This window comes from Nesoenas mayeri (assembly GCF_963082525.1).
Source record: "Nesoenas mayeri genome assembly, chromosome: 1".
Taxonomy (NCBI): domain Eukaryota; kingdom Metazoa; phylum Chordata; class Aves; order Columbiformes; family Columbidae; genus Nesoenas; species Nesoenas mayeri.
The window spans coordinates 37158034-37178304 of NC_137541.1; the positions used below are offsets into that span (position 1 = coordinate 37158034).

At 40.6% G+C, this 20271-nt stretch overlaps 1 protein-coding gene across 1 annotated transcript in view; it reads right to left on the reverse strand.

Annotated features, from left to right (window-relative positions):
* GRIP1 (glutamate receptor interacting protein 1) overlaps positions 1-19799 on the reverse strand; it is a gene marked incomplete at both ends in the record, with an annotated part of 225848 nt that extends 206049 nt beyond the window's left edge. Inside the window, one exon of the mRNA XM_080354049.1 lies at positions 19667-19799. Within this exon, the coding sequence (XP_080210175.1) occupies positions 19667-19799 (133 nt within the window). The remainder of the gene's footprint in view (positions 1-19666) is intronic.
* Between the last annotated feature and the right edge of the window lie 472 nt (positions 19800-20271).

Genomic DNA, 20271 nt, shown 5'->3' on the forward strand with positions numbered 1-20271 from the left:
GAGAGATATATACACACACCAACTTCCTGGGGTTTTTTTACTCTTTTATTGAATAATTTTAGTTAAATTAGCTCTCCAACTAGCAAGATTTCCTCATTATCACCAAAAGCTTTGATTTCTACAAACCTGCTTACAGTGTCCATCGCTATGACCCAAGATATTTAAGAGCTGAACTTCACAGAGAATGCAAGGAAAAGTGCTGTTACTTAACTGCATCTGAATATAAATCCCAACGTTTCGCTTTGGTTTGGTGGTGAGGTTTTTGACCTTTAAGAGTGCTGTTTCTCCATACTTCTTGGGCACACTGTCAGAGCCCTGCCATACATTCAAGTAGCACAAGGATGCTGAATCTATGGCTCAGCAGGAGTATACATCCAACCAGGTGCTGTGTCCCAGCTGCCCCCTTCTCCAGGGGCCTCCTGGGCAAAGCTCATCCTGCTCACCAACAGCAGCCCAGCTGTGGTCCATGCCCATCTACCAGCAGATGCTGAGCACACGTGGGATGGAAGAGCAGCTACTGGCTCCCTCAGAAGGGGGAAAGGTGGGAGATCAGTGCTAAAGTCAGAACAAACCACACCTCTGTATTTGAACTATGTCTGAAAATATATATAATGTGTAATTATATTAGATTTAAATAGCAATTATGTGAAGCACCAAAAAAACAACATTATGAACAAAACTCACAGGGAGATGAGAGACACCCAGCTATACAGTAAAAGGAATTACTTCATTACTTCAGTATATTGACTAATTGGTTTAACTACGATCTTTGCAGAAGTAAGTACAACCCCTCTTACCTATTTCATACAGCTTCTGAGATACCAAAACATAGCTCAGAAAACAATCACAGCCACCATGTATCCTACTGCATTATAATGTGCTTTTTTAAGGCCATTGTCTCTTTGATGCTAGACTTCTGATAATTTCTATCATTTAGAACTTTGGTTTCTTTTTTTCTTCCCCCTCTCCCCCCCTCCTCTGACTTTTCAAGCTGTGTGATGCAACTCCCATCTCTGACATGAGAAGCTATGGGAAATAACACATGAATACAACCTGGCAGCTTACCTTGAGCAACTCGAGCCCTTAAGGAAACAATGCTGTCTACTGACTGAGAGTGTTAGTAGCCTTCTTTAGCCCATTACAACACGGATCCTCTTGAGACCGTAACCTTGCTGCCCAGAGCATCTTCTGTCAAGTACCAGGGTGAGCCACAAGCTTGCAGGAACCCACAACCAAACCTTATGTTCTGGAGCCCTTTCTGACCTGCCTACTCCATGACTATAAGCCAGCTACATTACGCAAATATTCACTACTAACATGATTGCTTTATCATAACATATCAAGTGCCTGCCTCTCTCAAATACAGGGTTTTATGAAGAAGCTGGAACAAACATTCAGTGATTTAATGCTGCTCTAGAGAGCACTTGCAAGTGACTCTAGACAGCACGCTGTCCTGCATGTAAGTGGATTTTTAGGAAATGAGTGATTTCTTTCTTCCCAGAAGGCTGGAAGACTTTTCTTAAAATATCTCAAGTGTGTGCATGTGTACATCCACACACAGAGTAATTGACTGCAGTACAAGATTACCACCAACAGTAAACAACTACAGAGAGACCTCAGCGCAAAAGATTTGCTGCTTCTCCATGACCACAGTCATGGAAAGACATGCTACAGGGTGCAAGGTAAGTTTATTTGTATCAGATGCAGCTACCAGAAATTTCTTGCATTACCATGTCTGAGGCCTCAAACAATCAACTTGTGACGTGTATAAATAAAATAATTTTTATTATTTTCATGCTCTTCCACAGCACAAGGATAGCTTGAACAACCTCATGAAACCATGCAGCTAATATGCAAGAAACACATAGAAACCACCACGCCAAATTCTATCAGCCAACCTCACTATGCTGAACGCAGCTCTCTACAACCCAGGTATCTTCCTTGCAACACCTGCTCTTCCATTAGCCTGGCAAAGGGAAGCCATGGGGGAGTGACAATGAGAGCTGAAGATCTGGCCCTATATGTTTGGGTTCCACTCTAAAAAGAAGAAAAGCAATCTCCAAGCAAGATATGGGCACGGGTTAACCTGTTTAAAGGACTCCTCATAACCACTACTCATAACCAAGTCCAAACTGAAAATTTTTCAGCAAGAATGTTCAAGAGGTACCTCACTTTCCAGTGCACCAGCATTATTATTACATTACAGATCTCACTGTTTTAATCATTAAGAGTCTGGAAACTCATGTTGAGAGAGAAGTATGATAGCAATGCATGGATATATTCACTGACATTTAATATAGTCACTTTGATTAATTATTAAATCTCTGAAATGAACTTGGTGCTTGAAATGGGTTTTCAAAGGGTCCAGTGTTCCCATTAGCAAATTAACTTTACTCTCAACAGTTGGCATTAGTTGCTTGGAAACAATTACATTATTTAAGACATCTAAACACACTTCATTTAATCCACTAACCTCCAAACTGGTTTCCCAAAAACTAATAGAGTCAATTCCCTGTTCAACGGATTCAGTTTTTTTTTATATTGCCTACATAGCCTGACCTTAAATTTTCAAAAATAGCATCTTTGCAGTCACTGAACCTACATTTAAGTTCATCCAGTATGTACAGACATTTTCAAAGTTGAAAGTAAGAAGCATGAAGTTTGCTCAAAAAGACAATTCAGGATAGTCAATCGGTCAGTACAGGAAAAGCTAGTGAATCAAACCACCAAATATACCTAAGGTATAAAAACAATAATTGCAAAGCTTTTTGTTTCCCTTAATTGGGTAGATGTCTCTTTAAAAAAAAAAAAAGGTAATTTCATACAAACAGTCAATATCTAACCAGCATTAATTAGACAAGAAAAAACTCACAGCTAGGAAAAACTCACAGCTAGGAGCATTTTACAACTGTAAAAGAAGAGTAAATACATCTTGCTGACAAAAAGAGAATCTTTATTTTGCGTACAAACATTTTAAAAATCACTCCTCCCTAGTTCTCATGAAAGTACTGATTAGGTCAGTAAGTGCAGGACCTGATTTGACCCAAAAAAGCTAAAAATCGGAACTGCTTCATTACTGATGCCCGCTTGTTAACGGTGCTTTTGGGAGAGGACCCAAAGGAGAACTGGGGGCTGTGCAGAGGCAGATAAAGCCATGTCAGCGCAGGACAGGCCCCTGCCCACAGCCACCACAGCAGCTGGGACACAACCTTCAGCCTTCTCTTTGGGAGCAAGGTCAAGAAGCCCCACCAGTCCCTACCACCACCTGAACCACAGCAGATCAGCGTGACACCAATGTATGTGGATACTGAGCTTCAAGCACTAAAACAAGCCAGAAAAAAACAGGTTTAATTGTTGGCCCAACACAGTCCCTCAGTAGACCAAGATGGGATGTGGCTGAGATATCAGAAGAAAGCTCTGGCCTTCTGCTGGACACTGTTTATGTCTGCTACAGTAGTGCTACAAACCTGCTATTTAATTGTATACCATTCATCAGTCTTACTTGAGGGTCTATGTGGGCCAGTTAGTTTAATTTTTGTAAAACAACTCTCATTCCCCTACATTTTTTGACATCTTGGTTTCAAACTAAATAAAGTGAGGAAGTGACAACAAATCTTCATTTTCTGTAACAGTGCTGGCCCCACTGGTGGCTTTATAAAAACAAGTTTTCCAACACAAAAATGCTGACATGTTGCTGTTAGGCAGCTTTACGTCTTAGAACACTTGAAAAACAAGTTGTAGACTGACTGACATTTTAAAACCATTTTTTAATTCTGCATCTCTGGGTGGCTCCCGGAGTCAAAGGTTATCCAAGAGTCACAAACCTTTTCCCCAGAGCAGACTCACAATCTTGAGATTGACACACACTGTTCTGTACAGAAAACAATACACAGAGGGGGGAAGAAGCCCATCTATTGCATCCATTTGCACACTACATAAAATTCAATGTAGACAAAGCTGTTCTTAGCCTTCAGATTCATCAGCATGTCAAGACAAACCAAAGCACACACAGAAACCACAAAATATTTTGCCTTCAGTAGGTCTATATCTGATGTACCCAAGGAGAAGGCCTGAGGCCGGATTTGGTGCTAAGGTACATCTAGGAAAACAGTACTTATGCCTGCTAATGGGCAGAGATAGTCCTGGAATGGGCAAGGACACTGTCCTGTCTCTGGCACCTCCTCACCCAGTACCTCTGCTCCCCATTCCCACAGCAGTAATACATAGACTGTCGATAAAGTAAAAAAGCAACCAAAAAAGGGTTAAAATAAAATAATTTTTTTAAAAAAAATCCTCCTACACTTCAATCATTCTTCAAGGAATGACAGGATAAGATTTGCTTTACTATTCACCACTGATTAGCAAACATTAGTAAAAGAAATTGCCGGTGTCCCCACATGTCAAGTGCTGTCCATCAGATCACAAGCAGCACAGAAGTACCTGCCCAAGGGGACAGACCGGCAGCCTGCTGGTGGACAGGCCTGGGAGGGACATGTCCCCAACACACGCAATACAGAAGAATGTCCTCACGTTCATTAAATATTTATTTTCTTATTCCCTATGGCAAAAATACAGAGCTGGGGAAATAACTTACTGATAGAAACCCAAAGATGTTCGAAGTGGTGGTGGCCCTTGAGGATATAGGAAAACTGGCTGTTACAGAGGTTGCCCACTTTTTTCCCCTCAACAATTCAAACAGGCTCATTGCATGGAAATGCAGCTTATCTACACTTGAGAAGCAGCATAAGGGGATTTTGTACATGCTGTTCTTGAAGGAATTTCCTGCTCAAAAGTAATTATTCCCGAGTCATATACACACACACACATTTGAGTTGAAATTTCAACATCAACTTCTTTTTTTCCATAATAATTGCTCTCAAAGGAGGAGCCCAGAGGAACGAGTGCCCATGCCCCTCCAAACACCACTAATACCTTCACATAGTAAGGGCAGCCATTCAGTTCTGCATTAAACCCAAGTCTTAGCTGCAGACACAGAGACCAAAGCTTTGTATCTTTGTTCTCTGCACTGTGACCCAAAGCTCCAGACTTAAATGATTTATTCCGCAGTGACTGCACCTCAGAAGTCTGCTCTGTCACAAGTTCTTCACGTCTGTCTTTTCACACATCTGAAGAAACAACACCGAGCTGCTCTAGCAGAGAGGTCAATACAAACACACAGATAACCTTTTGCCACTTCCAGTCTTTTACACCCTACCAAAAAAACCTCAAGCTGCCACTTACCCACACGTGCATTTCCTATGTACGTGTACAGACAAAACTCAGTCTACAACTTCAGCATCCCCACTGCCCTCCACACCAAAGGAAGCGCAAATTTGTTTGCCTGGATTCTGTAATAAGTAATTGGATTTCATACAGTAAATAGCAACAGTCAAGTCTTCCCTAAAGCTACACCTGAAACCATTTTCCTCCAATAAATAAAACAATTAACATCAAATAAATAAATATATAAATAAATATCACTGTACTTGACAGGCAATTTAACACATTTAGTATTTACTACAATACAACCATCTACTTCAGTTTTTGCTCAGTGGAAGAGTATTTGAGGGTCAGTGTTAAATAAGCCTCACTTCCCCCCCGCCCCCTTCCCTCTCCTCCCTCCCAGCAGCATTACCATTTAAATATTATTATTACAGGTTAAAATTTTCAATTCTAAGTGAAGGCTCATGTATAAAAGATATTGGCAAGAATAATTGGCTTTGTCAAAGAAAATAAATCAGCAGTAAACTGTATTAATCAATTATTATTGAATTCTGTGCTCCAGGCTAGTGGTTCCTGTCAACAGCGGTCCTTCAGACCCACGTTTTCCACTTCAGCTTTAATGAACAAGGTTGAAATCATGCATTGAAATGAAATAATGCAGAACTAATCAACTGGCTTTGTTTCTGAAGTCTGAACAATTTCACTCATGAACCAAATTGAAATAAAACTGCGCATGCTTATAAATTGTCTTAGAGGAAACAATCCGAGGATGCTGATCTCTCACTCAAAATATCTTTTTCTCTCTTCCAGTGAGTGGAACAGAGTACAGAAACACAACACAAACAAGAAACTGTTAGAATTACTCTTTTATTCTACCCATACACACTATCTTCTTTAGTGTTCACTGCTACAGACCCTTATATCCAATCTCCGCCAGTGGGATTACTCACCCTAATGGAGCTACATTCCCAGCATTTGCAGGACCAAATCTTTGGCTGGCCCACAGCAAGGCACAGCCAAGACAATTAAAAACAAAACACCTCACAAAAACCCACTGTCAACTCTACAAATCTGCTTGATAAAATAAACACCGACCAGGAAAAATGCAATCACTGCAGACTGATATTTCAGAGCTTTGTTTTCCATGCATCAGCTCTAAATAAACAAACAAATAAATCTCCCCATGCATTTTTAGATGCATGGGGGAAAAAAAACATTAAAACCCAAGTCCACAATCTCTGCATAGAACAGCTGAATTTGCAGATACAAAGGCTATTTGAACTTCGCTTCTTCTGCTTCTTCCCCAGACAGCTTCCTATTCACTTTTTTTTATTGACCTAGTCTTAAGTTAAGGCATCCCTAGTGGCCCTAGGTCAAGCCTAAAGGCAGGTCATATACATCTTGAGCTGCAGACTATGCTGTCACATCAAAACCAACCATGCTCCCGGTTTGCTGAGCAGCACATACAATTCTGTTTAAATAAATTAGTAGAAAGAGCAGCTGTCATTCACAATACTAGTAACTTGTGGTTTTTAAAAGAAAAGCATATGCTGTAGACCATGAGCAGAAGTTTTCTGCTTTTTATTAATAAAGACACACACCCATGTGTCCATCCTTTCTAATCTGAATGTGACCAGAAAGCCCTTACTTGCATGAGGGCGTAAATGACTGCAGATGGGATGTGTTACCTTCCTCCCCTTCGTGATATTATTTGATTTTATGACAGAACTGCAAGCAAAATATTTCTTAGATTGCAAATTCAGGGGGTCATGTGTACCATAACTGCATTTTTAAACTATTTTAAAGGACTTTGAGATATGTGAAAAGGGTTCCAGGTTTGTAATTCAGAAAATTAATGAAATTTCAACTTTGGGAAAACAAACCAACCCAAAAAACAGGGTTACTCAATTGCCCAAAGCCCAGCTGAAGAATTAAAGAACTATATACATCAGTAAAGGGGAAAAAAAAGCCACAGTACACAGTATGCTGAATGTAATACTGAAATACCAAAATGTGTGTTCTCTCATTTAGATATTATCACCTAACCTCTCCCTCCATGCTGTGGTACTTGTTACTGTATTAGACTGGACTTCAAAGACAGACAAAATTTCCAGATTCCACCAGTGAAATTAGGAGCCTAAAACCAGATAAACCATCCAGTGATCTTCGGGGAAGCACTGATGTCACCATCACAAAACCAGGACAACGGATCATTTCCAATCACTACTATAATAATAACAATAATAATAAATAATTAATAATAATAATAATTATTATTTTTAAAAAAAAATCAGGACAATTCACCTATTAAACCATTACAGATTTTTTAAATATTCTTGGTTTCTCAGATTCTTTTTTAAGTTTAATTTAGTTCTGTATTTAAAAGATATAAATTGTTACTAAGAAAACATGAACAGTAACTACAGGAACACTTTTAACTGTTTAGAGAAGCAGTTAAAATGAGCAGAAGTGATCATAAGTGTTTTAATAATTACCTTCTGTAGGTTACTCAAAATCAAGTTAAATTTTTCTCCTTATTTATACATGTCCCTATATCACTTAGTGGTAGTGTGTGTGTGTGTGTGTATATGTATATATATATCTGTAAGCTATAAAGCTGCTGCTACTTATCATCCATTGATCACATAAGACATACTTACCAAGTCATCAAGACTTAAAAGACATGTTAAAAAAAATAAGAGATCACCGACCAAAACTACGTTTTCTTTACCTGTAGATCCACTGACAGTCCGCCAGTGTGTAAAATACCAACACACTGAAGCTATGTGATAATTAGTTCCAAGCAAATACTTTCACATAATTTTAAAAATTGCCTTGAAATACTTTGAGAAATATATAAGGTTTGAGCATTTTCCATATATTAAAGCTATTTTCATACAATGGAGCAGTGTGTTCCCTTGGCTGCCTTTTCTACTCACATTCATGTAACTCTCGAGTAATTGTGCCACCAGCACTACATTTTTGCAAGACACTTAAACCAACAGCTAATAAACTTTTGTCATTATCTACAAGGAGGAAAACAACCTCCTGTGAATGGACATGTGGCTGTAAAAAGTCCCATTATCTCTACAGCACAAAGAACCACCAACTCTGTGCTGCAGCTAGAATGGCCTTCAACAGTTTTGTTCAGTCTCTGGAAACAATTTGCATTGCGCAATCTGCCCTACAAAATTCACAGCCGTTCAGACCTGTTGTCAGAGTCCAAGTTCAGAGAAGTGGGGCGGTGGGAAGGGAGAGAAAAAAAGAAACTATAAAGGAGCACTGTTTTCCATCCACCCAAGAACAAAACACAAACACTGAATTGCAGCACACCAATCAAGTCCTGGTTACAAAATGGTAATTTTCAGTGCTTTCTCCATCCCTCATGACACACTCAGGAGTGGCAGTATTTTAAGGGAGGGCTGTACTCTTTCCAGTAGACAAACCTCTTCCTCCTGCTCTCCTCCACCGCTGGCTACTCCCAGCCTGAATGAGCCAGCAAAGATGTACAGATGAGTGAGGAGCAGAGGAACATCATCGACACCCACCACATATTTAAATATACTTCTGTTTTTGTAATTATGTTTAGAGTATACCAAGAAAAATGTAAGCAGATCATTAATGCCTTAAGCTCAAGAAGACTTCTTTCTTTTTTTCAGGCAGGTTATGGCATAAGTGACAGGCAAAGTGCTGAGGACTCCTGCGTGACTCCTCTGGAAAACTGCTGGGGAGTCCAGGTGAAACATGGGTCAAGTTACAGAGGAAGCATTTCAGAGATAACCAAAGCATCACTAAATTCATAGGGATTTCACAAAGTCGGTGGTTCCACTGTCTTGCTGCACTCCATTTAATTATTGATGGGCAGTTATAAGCACTGGCCTGGAGAGCTCACAGAAGTCACTCCTGTTTCCTTTTAGCAATGAGAGGGAACATCGCATTTTCATGACAAGCCATGCAAAATTCTACCAACACCCAACAGAAAATCTGTGTTCCTGCTTCCAAAACTGTAAATGCCACCAGACGTATTTGTATTTACTGACAAGTGACCCGAGCACTGCTGCTGGCAGCACTCTGTCAGAGATTCGGGCTCCCTCCCAACTTTACTTCACAGGCATCTTCTCGTTTCCCCTAAAACAGGCTGTCAGATGTGACATCCCTATCAGACAGCGTGGCAAACATCCCTTTTGATTTCCGAGCACTCAGTACTAATCCAGCCGGCATCGCAGCTCCTGCCGTGACTCATCTCTGAGAGGGCCCTGTTGACTACACAACTTCAGCTGGGCACATGGGGCACAGGTAACAGCTCACCAGAGCATTACATCATTTTCTACTCCAACCTGCAGAAAGCAAGGGCAAAAGCTAATATAATTCTGTATTTAAAATATGTATTTGTGTACTATTCATTTTTTACTGCATTTATCTGTAATACATCGTGCATACTTTTTTCTCCCCCCCTTTCTTTTTTTAATAGCAATGCTACCAGCTGGCAGAATAGCAACAAGGTGTATTTGTTGAGCGAGGAGTTTCCCCCTCTGGGAGCAGGACAGTGTTATGAAAATAACAGATCTGAGCAGGCACGGAGTTTGTTAAACATACCCAAAGGAAGCATTTGTGAATAAATTTGAAAACACAATTTACTGATTTAATACTTCACATGGCATCTGTGTACTTTTGGTTTCACTTTCATAGTTCCATTCAAAAGTATTGCCCCCATACTGTCTTTAATCACCCTTTTCTCCTTTCTGCCTTCTGTAGTCCTCCTTTCTTCTCCAACCAACGTTCCCTTTCATAAAATCACAGAATATTTGAGGCTGAAAGGGCTCTCTGGAAGTCCTCTATCCCAAGTCCCCTGCTCAGAGCACAGCCAGCTTTGATGTTTGATGTAACTTCAATAGGTAGATCAAGGTGTTTGCAGTCTTGTCCTGTTTTGTGTATCTCCAAAGAAATTTCTCACCGTTCCCTAAGTATTTTCTCTTCCACCTTCTTTGCCCTCTTCAACTCCACACCCAAGCACGTACACACAGGTTTTGCAAGCACCAGGGCTACACACACAAGCCTGATTTTGACACCTGGAAAACCATCTCCATAGGTTTATCTCCAGTGTCAAGCTTAGGCAGAAGATGTGGTGTCCACGTGCCTTACAGTAAGGCTCATGTTTAGCAAGTACAGAATAGGTTGGGCAAACCTGAAGGGTTCACTCCTTGCTCCAGCAGGTCTTCCAGACCCCATAGACTCCTGCAGGGTGGTGACATCTCACACCTTCTCTGGCACTCTGATGCTTCTCTTCAGTTTGGCTCTTCCCTTGGCCACCTTTCCAAGGATAGTTCTCCTTGAATGTGTCTCATCATCTGTTCAAACTTCACATGGACATCAGAAAAATAAATTCAATTTGTCCTTCCTCTGTTCCACAGCTGCCCATAGTGTTCCCAGACTATATTAGAAAATCCACTGAAGTGTCACGTGTGCGATCAGGTCCTGTAGCCACTCACCAAAATTTACTTCTGCCATTTTAATAACAAGACGACTTCAGTTCATTTATATCAAGTATTATCCCCATAACGTGCTGTTACAGAATTTCCACTGCATGCTAAAACCCAAGGAATTGCTGCTCCATATTCTCTACTGTGTGCAAACCTCACCCCCCCCCCACTAAAAAAAAAAAAAACCAAACTGGAAGCTGCAAGTGCCTGATTTAAGAAACCCTAGCAAGTCTCAATTTGGCCTCCTTTCGCATATGTATTATAATGCAACCTTTAATTACCTGATCTCCTACTTTTTCACAAGACCTTGTCTCATTTACTGTCCAGAATAAATGATTTTAACTAGTAAAAAAATTTATTCAAGACCTTTTTTCCCCCCTCATTGCTCAAAGTGTAATTCCATGCCTTAGTTCCCACATATTATTCAAGCCCTTCTCTCTGGACTGGCATTAATTTCTTCCTGAGCTCTTCCATGGTGCTCATCACCGAAGCATTTGACAGCTTAGCAAGCACTCATTTACTTTCATAGTGTAACAGTGAAGGAGAGGTACCATTAACCTCATTTCATAGGTGGAGAACTAGAGCACAGAGAGATTATCATCAAAGGTATGCAACAATTTAAAGGTTGCAGCCTGAGATGCCTTACAGCTGGTTTTTCAGACTAGTTAGGCTTATATAATATTTATATATATATATATATATATATATACACACACACACAAACCATACTTCCCCTGGCATGCTACAGCAGCTTGTGACAGCTGCAAATTCAAGCTCTCAAGCCAGGGAACGGAGGGCTGAGCCCCGAGGGGAAGGGTGGTGGGAAGTCCAGGCACAACACTGCACCAGGACTCGGCGCAGCCTCTGCCACGTGCTGAATCTGTCACAAGTGCCACACAAAAATGAACAACAGTCCTTCATAAAGGACTCATTAAAGAGAGGCCACACTGAGGTTCTACAGGCACTGTTAGTTTTACTTCCTTTTAAATTTTGAGTATCACAGTATGTTTGGGATTGGAAGGGACCTCAAAAGATCATCTAGTCCAATCCCCCTGCTGGGACAGGAACGCCTAGGTGAGGTTGCACAGGAACACGTCCAGGCGGGTTTTCAATGTCTCCAGAGAAGGAGACTCCACAACCCCCCTGGGCAGCCTGTTCCAGAGTCTGTCACCCTCACTGAGAAGAAGTTTCTTCTCAAATTTAAGTGGAACCTCTTGTGTTCCAGCTTGATCCCATTACCCCTTGTCCTGTCATTGTTTGCCACCGAGAAGCACCTGGCTCCATCCTCATGTCACTCACCCTTTATATATTTATAAACATTAATAAGGTCACTCCTCAGTCTCCTCTTCTCCAAACTAAAGAGCCCCAGCTCCCTCAGCCTTTCCTCATAAGGGAGATGCTCCACTCCCTTAATCATCTTTGTTGCCCTATGCTGGACCCTCTCCAGCAGTTCCCTGTCCTTCTTGAACTGAGGGGCCCAGAACTGCACACAATATTCTAGATGGGTAGATGCCCTTAGAACTGCAATAGTCTTGCATGTTGGTTTGTGTATAATTTCATGGGTTTCAGAGGGAAACGATTATAGAAAATCGTCTGAAAAAAATAGTTAGTGTTCCAGGTCATCAGCAGTCTGCTCATCACAGACTCCTGTGCCCAGCCACAGCACTACCCCTGCTCTTTTCTGATGAAAAACATTAAACAAAGTTGCCTAGTAAATTCTGCACACATGATGAAGACTATCAAATCTGCCTTATACAAAATACTATCTGTGGTAAACAGGTGTTTATATTCATGCTGATGATTAATTATAGCTGCTGGCAAGCCCTACTGAAAAAACACAGCAATCCGTCAATAAATGTTTATAATCTCATCAGCAAGGGACTTATATTGTTGTTTTCTTCTTCATTCCACTAATTGCTTTAAGTTTTCCATTGGAACTGGAGTCCAACATTAAAACTAACACCTCAGTAGCTTTTTTTACCTCTCTAACCTTAGGTTCATAAATCCTGATGTTTCACTCACTTCACAATATCCAAGGGGAAAAAAATAATCTCATCACTACATGTTCACAATGTAACTTGGCAAAGTCATGATTAAAAACATGAACTTACACATAATTTCAGGAAGTAGAAAGTCCAAGTCTCTCTAAACTTAATTGTTTGAACCTGAATATCATCTATTCTAGACATTCTAAAATATAAAGGGTGTCAAACTCTAATATGCTGAAAGTACAACCTCATACCAGCAGCCACTATAAGAGGATGGAGACCTATAAGAAATCCATTTCTTGAGCAAAGACAATCAAGATCTTTAATAAAACAGTAAAGAATACGACCAGAAAGTAAATGAAAGAAAAGTAGCACAGCAATTGTACATTCATAATCGCTACCAGAGAGAAGTGTTTATCCTTCATGCAAAGAATTACATAACTCAGGTCTCATTATTTCAGTGACTTAAAATAAATTAGCAGGTTTCCCTCCAGTAACTCTAAAACAATGTTTTACCATCCGTGCTGTGTGCTGCCCCAGGAGCCTAAGGGCCACTTGTAGAAGAGCTACAAAGGGTCATTTAAAAAAGTAAACCTCCTGCTAACAAATTTAAATTAGCTATTGCACCACTGGTGGGGGGAATAAATAAAATTCCATGGCCTGTTTCATGGATTACAAAACCATTTCACCAAAACTCATGCACACCTGCCTAGAAGAACGACATTGCTCCGTTCCTATGGAGAACCCCACAGCCTCAGGTGTCACGCTGGGTATCATGCTAGTACACATATAACAACATCATTTTAATTATCTTGTAAACAATATAACGTGGGCAAAGCCACTATCCAAAACAGCTTAAGCATTTGCAAACACAAGCCTCATCCCAAGACTTACAGGCTTTTAACTAAGATAAAACAAGACAGGAGTAAAATAAGATTTTAATATATGCATATTTCTTACGGGCTGGGAAAGCCTAAATAATTTCATGGGAAGCTCAAGAGCTGCTAGCTAACCCATTTCTACTAGTTTGCTATATGTAAAATGAGAATAATACGTAATATTTCTCCAGTTCTTGGGTTCTTCTCGAAAGGATACATTCACTAACGACCATAACAAACAAGATGTAAATAAATGAGGCCATCTCCAAAACACATACAGCTCTCATCAGAAGTCAAGCAACCCTCTGCAAGTGGATGGTTGTCAAGAAATACGAACCTGCACTTGATACAATGACCAACTGTTTAAAAAAAAAAAAAAATCCAGAATCTAACACACATGAAAATACAAAAACAACCAAAGCAGCATGAGCATACAACACTTTTATCTAATGAGTTCCTGATTTTTTTCCAAAATGGAAAACATTATAATTGGCACCCGCACAGGGGAAGTTTATCCTGGAAGTGGACGCAGAGACAGTCACTTGCTACCACTTTTGTTTCCTTCAGAAATCTCTGAATGGGAAAGTTGATACTGTCTGTCCCCTCAGTAAAGCTCAAATACAATCACCTTGTTTGTCACCATGCCTGGCCTGCAAATCAACATTGGACGGTGGCCCCGTGACAATAGAGTCTCCCTGGCCACGGGCATCATATCCCTTTCTTTCTGGACTTGTGGTGCTGGGGTTATCCAGACATCAGAAAAAAAAAGTTGTTTATGGAAAACAGACAGAAATACTGAAGAACTTTAATACATTAATGAAAACCTTCGGGGTCTGACAATCACGAGACATTCTCTAAGGAGAAGGAAATAAGAAGTTTTAATACATTTTAGTTTTTTTTAAAAAAAGATTATTATCATTGTCTTTTCAAGGCGTGCCATATTCTCTGCTCAGGTTACCAAGCCTTTTTTCATTGTAGCCTGCAACAAACGTATTACCTTTAGTTTCAATGAAAGCTGAGATTTTACTGTACTGACTGACAAGATCTGGGATGGGAGGAGAAATACACACCACCCCACCCCCACCCACCTATCTATTTAAACTAGAGACTGGCAACACACACTGCTTGTAAAATGAAAAGCGCTGGTCCTGCATTCCTCACCCTTAAGATGAATTAACATCTCTGCAACCTAAGCTAGAGATATTCAATGCCCTTGTCACCACATTACTCATAAAACCATTAACTCTTTTACAACCCCAATCAAATATATGAGACTGCAGCAAACAAGAACTCTTTGTACCAATTTATGAAATGGAGAAAATCTTGACAAGAGCAATGCTGCTTTTGACCGCAGCATTAAGAAGCCATAGGCACATCACTTTCCTCAGTGTTTTGTCTTAGTGCTATTTCAGTAGCAAGTTTCTTCTATCAATATTTAATACAGCTTTAAAACCACCCAGGGTATGAAACGCAAAGACATTTATCAGCAAGATTTTGGGAGCTGAGGGAGTTTCTGTACCATAACATTGAGTTTTGTTGGAGAATAACGCCCAAACAGAGTTTTTCTGCTGACATCATCCCAAATAGCATATCATATATTCATTTTAACTAATTATTGCCAGATTTCAGTCAACAAAGAGGACATCTTCAACTTGGACTTATATAAAACTTTCAGGTTTTCCTTTCTGCCTTATTTGTTAGGCTGGGAGTCAAATACCTTAACTTTGCAATGATGGCACAGGGAGGGAGAGATGGGATAATCAGTTGAAAGAATGGAAAGATCATCACATGTATTTTAGAGGCAAATGTAAAGAGGCTGATGTCCTGAAACTAAGGAACTAGATGACTCTCACAAAAGAATCGTGAAAGAATTAATAAAAGGCATCAGAAAGAAAACTAATATGTGATTTTACTGCAGATACACTATGGCAGACTATTTTGTCTAAAATATCAACGCTCTTGTCAAACAACAAATACTTCACAAAGTATAGAACAAAATTGTGGGACTCTGTGTGACTCAATGGAACATTTTAAAGTCAGAGCTAAAAAAAAATGGGACTTTTCAGATTTGTGGGAGTTTACTAGCAGAATTCTTTAAACAATGTTTTTTGGGATCACAGAATCAGAATCACAGAATCGACTGGGTTGGAAAAGACCTCAGAGATCATCGAGTCCAACCAATCAGTTTTCATTGCATCAACAAAGAAGATTAAATCTTGATGCCGATGGACTATGCTGCTGACATCACATTGGGAGGAATGACAGAATAAGAAGAACCAATGAAAACAGAATCTCTTTTAATAAGGGATGGGTGACAGAAACCAGAAGTAACATAAGTAAGTCAAAAATTAACAGTGGGTGTTCACAGCAATGCCCTCTGGACTTGTGTGGGCACATCATGACAACCACGTTTCACACAACCTGCAAGGTTCCAAAATCAGTTGGAACAAACCCAAATCCTTCCAAGTGTTTTGCAAAATAAGAGACTTAGGACTGAAATCAGATTGGGGTTAGGGGAAGAGGAGGGTTGTGTTTGTTTTGGTCAGAGGTGACCAAAATCAGGCTGGATCCCAAAAACACCGTCCTGCTCAAGATGAGGCTGAAACTTGAAGATCTTGGCAAAACACCTTGACTTCAGCAAAAGGACATATCATTTTGGGGAGCATTCCAGGCAGTTCTGCCACGCAGCATTCCTCATGTTTACTATCCGTCTTGGCAAAAATACGGGGTGTTTCAAAAAGATGGACCCAACATGTTGCAATTGCACAAAAATTTACAAAAGGTTTAATGAGTTATCAAGTTTTAGTAACCTTTTTGTAAATGTGCAGACCGTAAGAATTTCATTAATGGGCAGTCCGTGCTTGCAGAGATACAGTGATTTCAAATCAGGTCCATATTTTCAAAACACCCTGTATAACACAGGCCTTTTTAATGGAAAATCTTATTAAAAGGAACAGGTTCAATGGCAGTGCCGTAAAGCTGCGCAAGATAATGTTTTTTAAAGCACTTTCGTGCAATAAGCACCAACTTATCTGAGTAGGCTGGGTAGCAATTTCATCATCCATTAGGTCAACACTGCAAACTCTCAACAAAATGAGTATGATGTCTGCACTACTAATGTCAGTATGTGTTTGTGTACAAAAATTAATATTTCAGTTATGCACAGAAAGAGACCCTCCAGAAAGATAAAAGAGCTGATGTTGCCTGTCAAAAAAAGGATATCCATTTAACTGAATCCAAATGGATTAAATGTCCAAGCCAAAAGATGTCTGACTCGGGAGCTGGGGTGTTTTTTTTACCCACGGAGCTTCAGGCACTACTGCACCTTCCTTTCATGTAGCTGTGTCCCAATATCACAGCTAACATGGTCTTCCATGACAAAGCTTCAAAGGAGTGAAGGCAATATACCTGACAGCAGGAGCTACAGTATCCCAACATCCAGGCACAGCTGGGCTGAGGACAAACTAAAGTCACCTTTTTCCTGTGATTCCCACGGGCCTATTCTATTTTTAACTTTGTTTTCTTTCTGTTTGATCCTTTGGTTGTTCTAATGTAGTTTCTGCATTTTTCCTATTAATTCTGCCTTTATACAACACTCTAAGCAACATTACGAGGCAGGGGGGAAAAGAGTAACAAGCTCATAAAGTGATAGGCTCAGACAATCTTCAAATGCACTGGCTAATTGGATATATAACTCATAAATGACGATGGAGGAGGGATGGATAACAATGCAGGGAGAGGAAACTAAATATATAAATGCTCCAACTCCGTTCAGTAAAATGAACAACGTGTCTTTGATTTCATTAGCTCTGATACCGTGAAAATCAAACCAATAAATATGATCTTATTCTCAAGCACGCATTCTTCCAAGCATACAAATGCAGAAGCAATGGCTATTAAAGGCTCTGCAATTACTCCCGATTTGCACTGTAAACAGCAGAACACCAGATCATAATGAAATTAAATATCAAACATTTCATTGTCCCCATTACATGAAATTCAATTTCAGGAAAGCATTTATAGTAACACCAGCGGCATCTTTCCACATTTTGTACTTTGCTCTAAGTAGCTACCACAGCTACCCAACCAAACACTGACACATATAGCACGTGTAAAGACCAGGCAAAAGAAGCACTTGAGGAGCAACTGTGTTTGTGCTTTCTCTATAAACACTCCTTTGCTTCAATCTCCCGTGACATGTTTTGTTTAAGTAACTGCAAGAAGCTGCAAACTCCTTGTACATGTAATTCCGCAGCACTGTGCACTGTTTTGACCATTCAATCTGAGTATTCTGATCAGTGTTGTAAGCACCACTTCAAAATCTGGCACACAGTCATCCACCCTGAAAGACTTATGATCTCCACAGGCTGAAGTGTGTACTATCCTTTTATTTTCCAAGTAGAATAATAGGAAAAACCTATTAGATATTTGGCTCGATCTTAGTGCCTCACATTAAGTCAAAAGTTAATAATTTATTAATCAGCATTTGAGAAATCCTTACTACATGTGACAGTTTTGGTGGGGTTTTGCTTTCTTATTTAAAAAAACCTTCAACAACCATCAGCTAGGGAAATATTTTGACATACTGCTTTGACACATTCCTTTGATTTACATATTAAAGCAAGAAAAAGTTACGTGCTTTCACTAACATATATTTTGTGCATTTTTCAGTCCTAAGCAGATTTAGAATTTCTATTTCTTGTGTAGAAAACTTTATGGCAATATGTCACCTGTTACAACTGCATTGCCGCTCCCCAAATAGGTCTTTTCTTACAAAAACTCAGTCTTAACATCACAGATGAATTATGAGATTATCAGTATAGTAAATTTTCTTTAAAATTGAAAGAAACCAAAATTGTATTAAGGAAAAAACCAGTAAACAACCAAACACTCTGCATTAGTTTATTTTTGGAGACAGGCAAGCATGGTGCACTGGGAGAAAACTAACAGGAAAAACCTCCTGCTTCCTAATTTCCCACAGGACAGCAGCACTCTGGTGCTGTAAAGCGCAATCACGTTCATTGCTTTGTCTTGAAACAAATGTAAGGTTCTTGTAATTTATTTCAGCAAAACGGAAACGAAGCCAAATGACACAAAAAGATACTGACAGCAACTCGCACCGTACAGAACAACAAAAAAAGTGCATCAAACTTCAACTGCTCAACAAAAGGCACAACTTCACTCCAAAGCTCCCAAACCACCAGCCAGAAGAGCAGAAACCTTTTTAAAAAGTCATTTTTGTGCATGACTGGTTCTCCTGCCAACACCTCACCCTGACAGCGCTGCACGATACCCTGGGGGCAGGAGCTGAGCGTGGCTTCCCTCCCACCAGCCCCACTGGTACCTCTGGGCATGTCCCCTCCTCCCTCCTGGAGGTGCCCAAGGCAGACCCACACCTCCGAAACCCGACAGGTACAGAGGATAAACCCCAACCAGCTGCAGGGAACAGAGCACAGTCTGCACAGGGACTTCCGAGCAGGTGGCTTATTTTGGTTTTGGGCGAGCTGCTGCTGTCACGTGAGCGCAAGCAAACAAACCCCATCACTTAATTCTTCACCAGAGGTCCTGGACCTGCAGCAGGGAGGCAGCCCACCTGAGTTACTTGCTACTCAAACCAGCGGGTCACAGCAGAAGCTCAGAGGACTAAGACAGTCTGCCTCACAACAAACATTAACCATCAACTCCAACTTACAAATGAGCGATCCCTGCGCTTTGAAAACATCCACCACGCAGCTTTCCAAAAGCATTATACAAGGGCTACGGCCACCCTATCGCTTCTCAACACAGAGTGTTTTCACAAAAGGTTTCCAGCAGTCAGACACAATCAGCTGCACCTGAAATCTTACCCGGGTTTGCAGACAGACCCTGCTCACTCAGTGGCTGTGCCACTTCAGCTGCTTTGTATTGTTCATCAAGCAGTCACAGCCAGATAAAGCCCTAACAGAAACTGATGTTTTAATACCTGCATGAGGCTCAGATTCTAGCAAGCAACATTGTTTGCATATGAGGGAGGGGGGATAGGTTGTTTTTTTTTTTAATCTTAAAAGCATAGCATTTATCACAGTCAAAGAAAAATGAGGTTATGCAAAACACTTACTTCGAAAATGCTCTGAAGCGTAATAGTAGACATCCTCATAGCCCTCATGGTAATCCTCCTCTGGCCGGTACTTTTTGCCTTTTCTTCTTCTCGATCGTCTGATCTGCTTGACGAAGCCCAAGAAGCGCTCCATCTCCCTGCTCAGCAGCACCAGCCGGCAGCCCCCTTCGCTCTCAGCTTCACAAAGAGCTGTCCCAGCATGAATCAACCGCCAGCACCAGAGCAGAGCTGCAGCCTCTGACCAGCCGCTCTAGCACCGTTAGAAAACCCCTCCCTTATCTCAGCTGTGACTAGAAAGCATGTTGTTTGGCCTTAAAAAATAAATTTTAAAAGAGGGTGGGGGGGGACACTTTAACAAATCTACTGACTGGAATATTTCAACATGAAAACAGACAAAGGAGGAAAATATTGAAGGAAAGGAGAAAGTCAGGATTTCAAGTGGTTTTTAAAGAGCAGAGGACAAAGTTGAAGAGACCTGCCTGCCAGCGGGGGGAAGCCCAGCAGTGAGAGCCCCTGTCCTGTGTCTCCATCATTTGAAGAGGGGCTGGGAGGCGGGGATAGTCGTTAATCAATGGACTGAACCACATCTCAAAGCAAAACAGGTT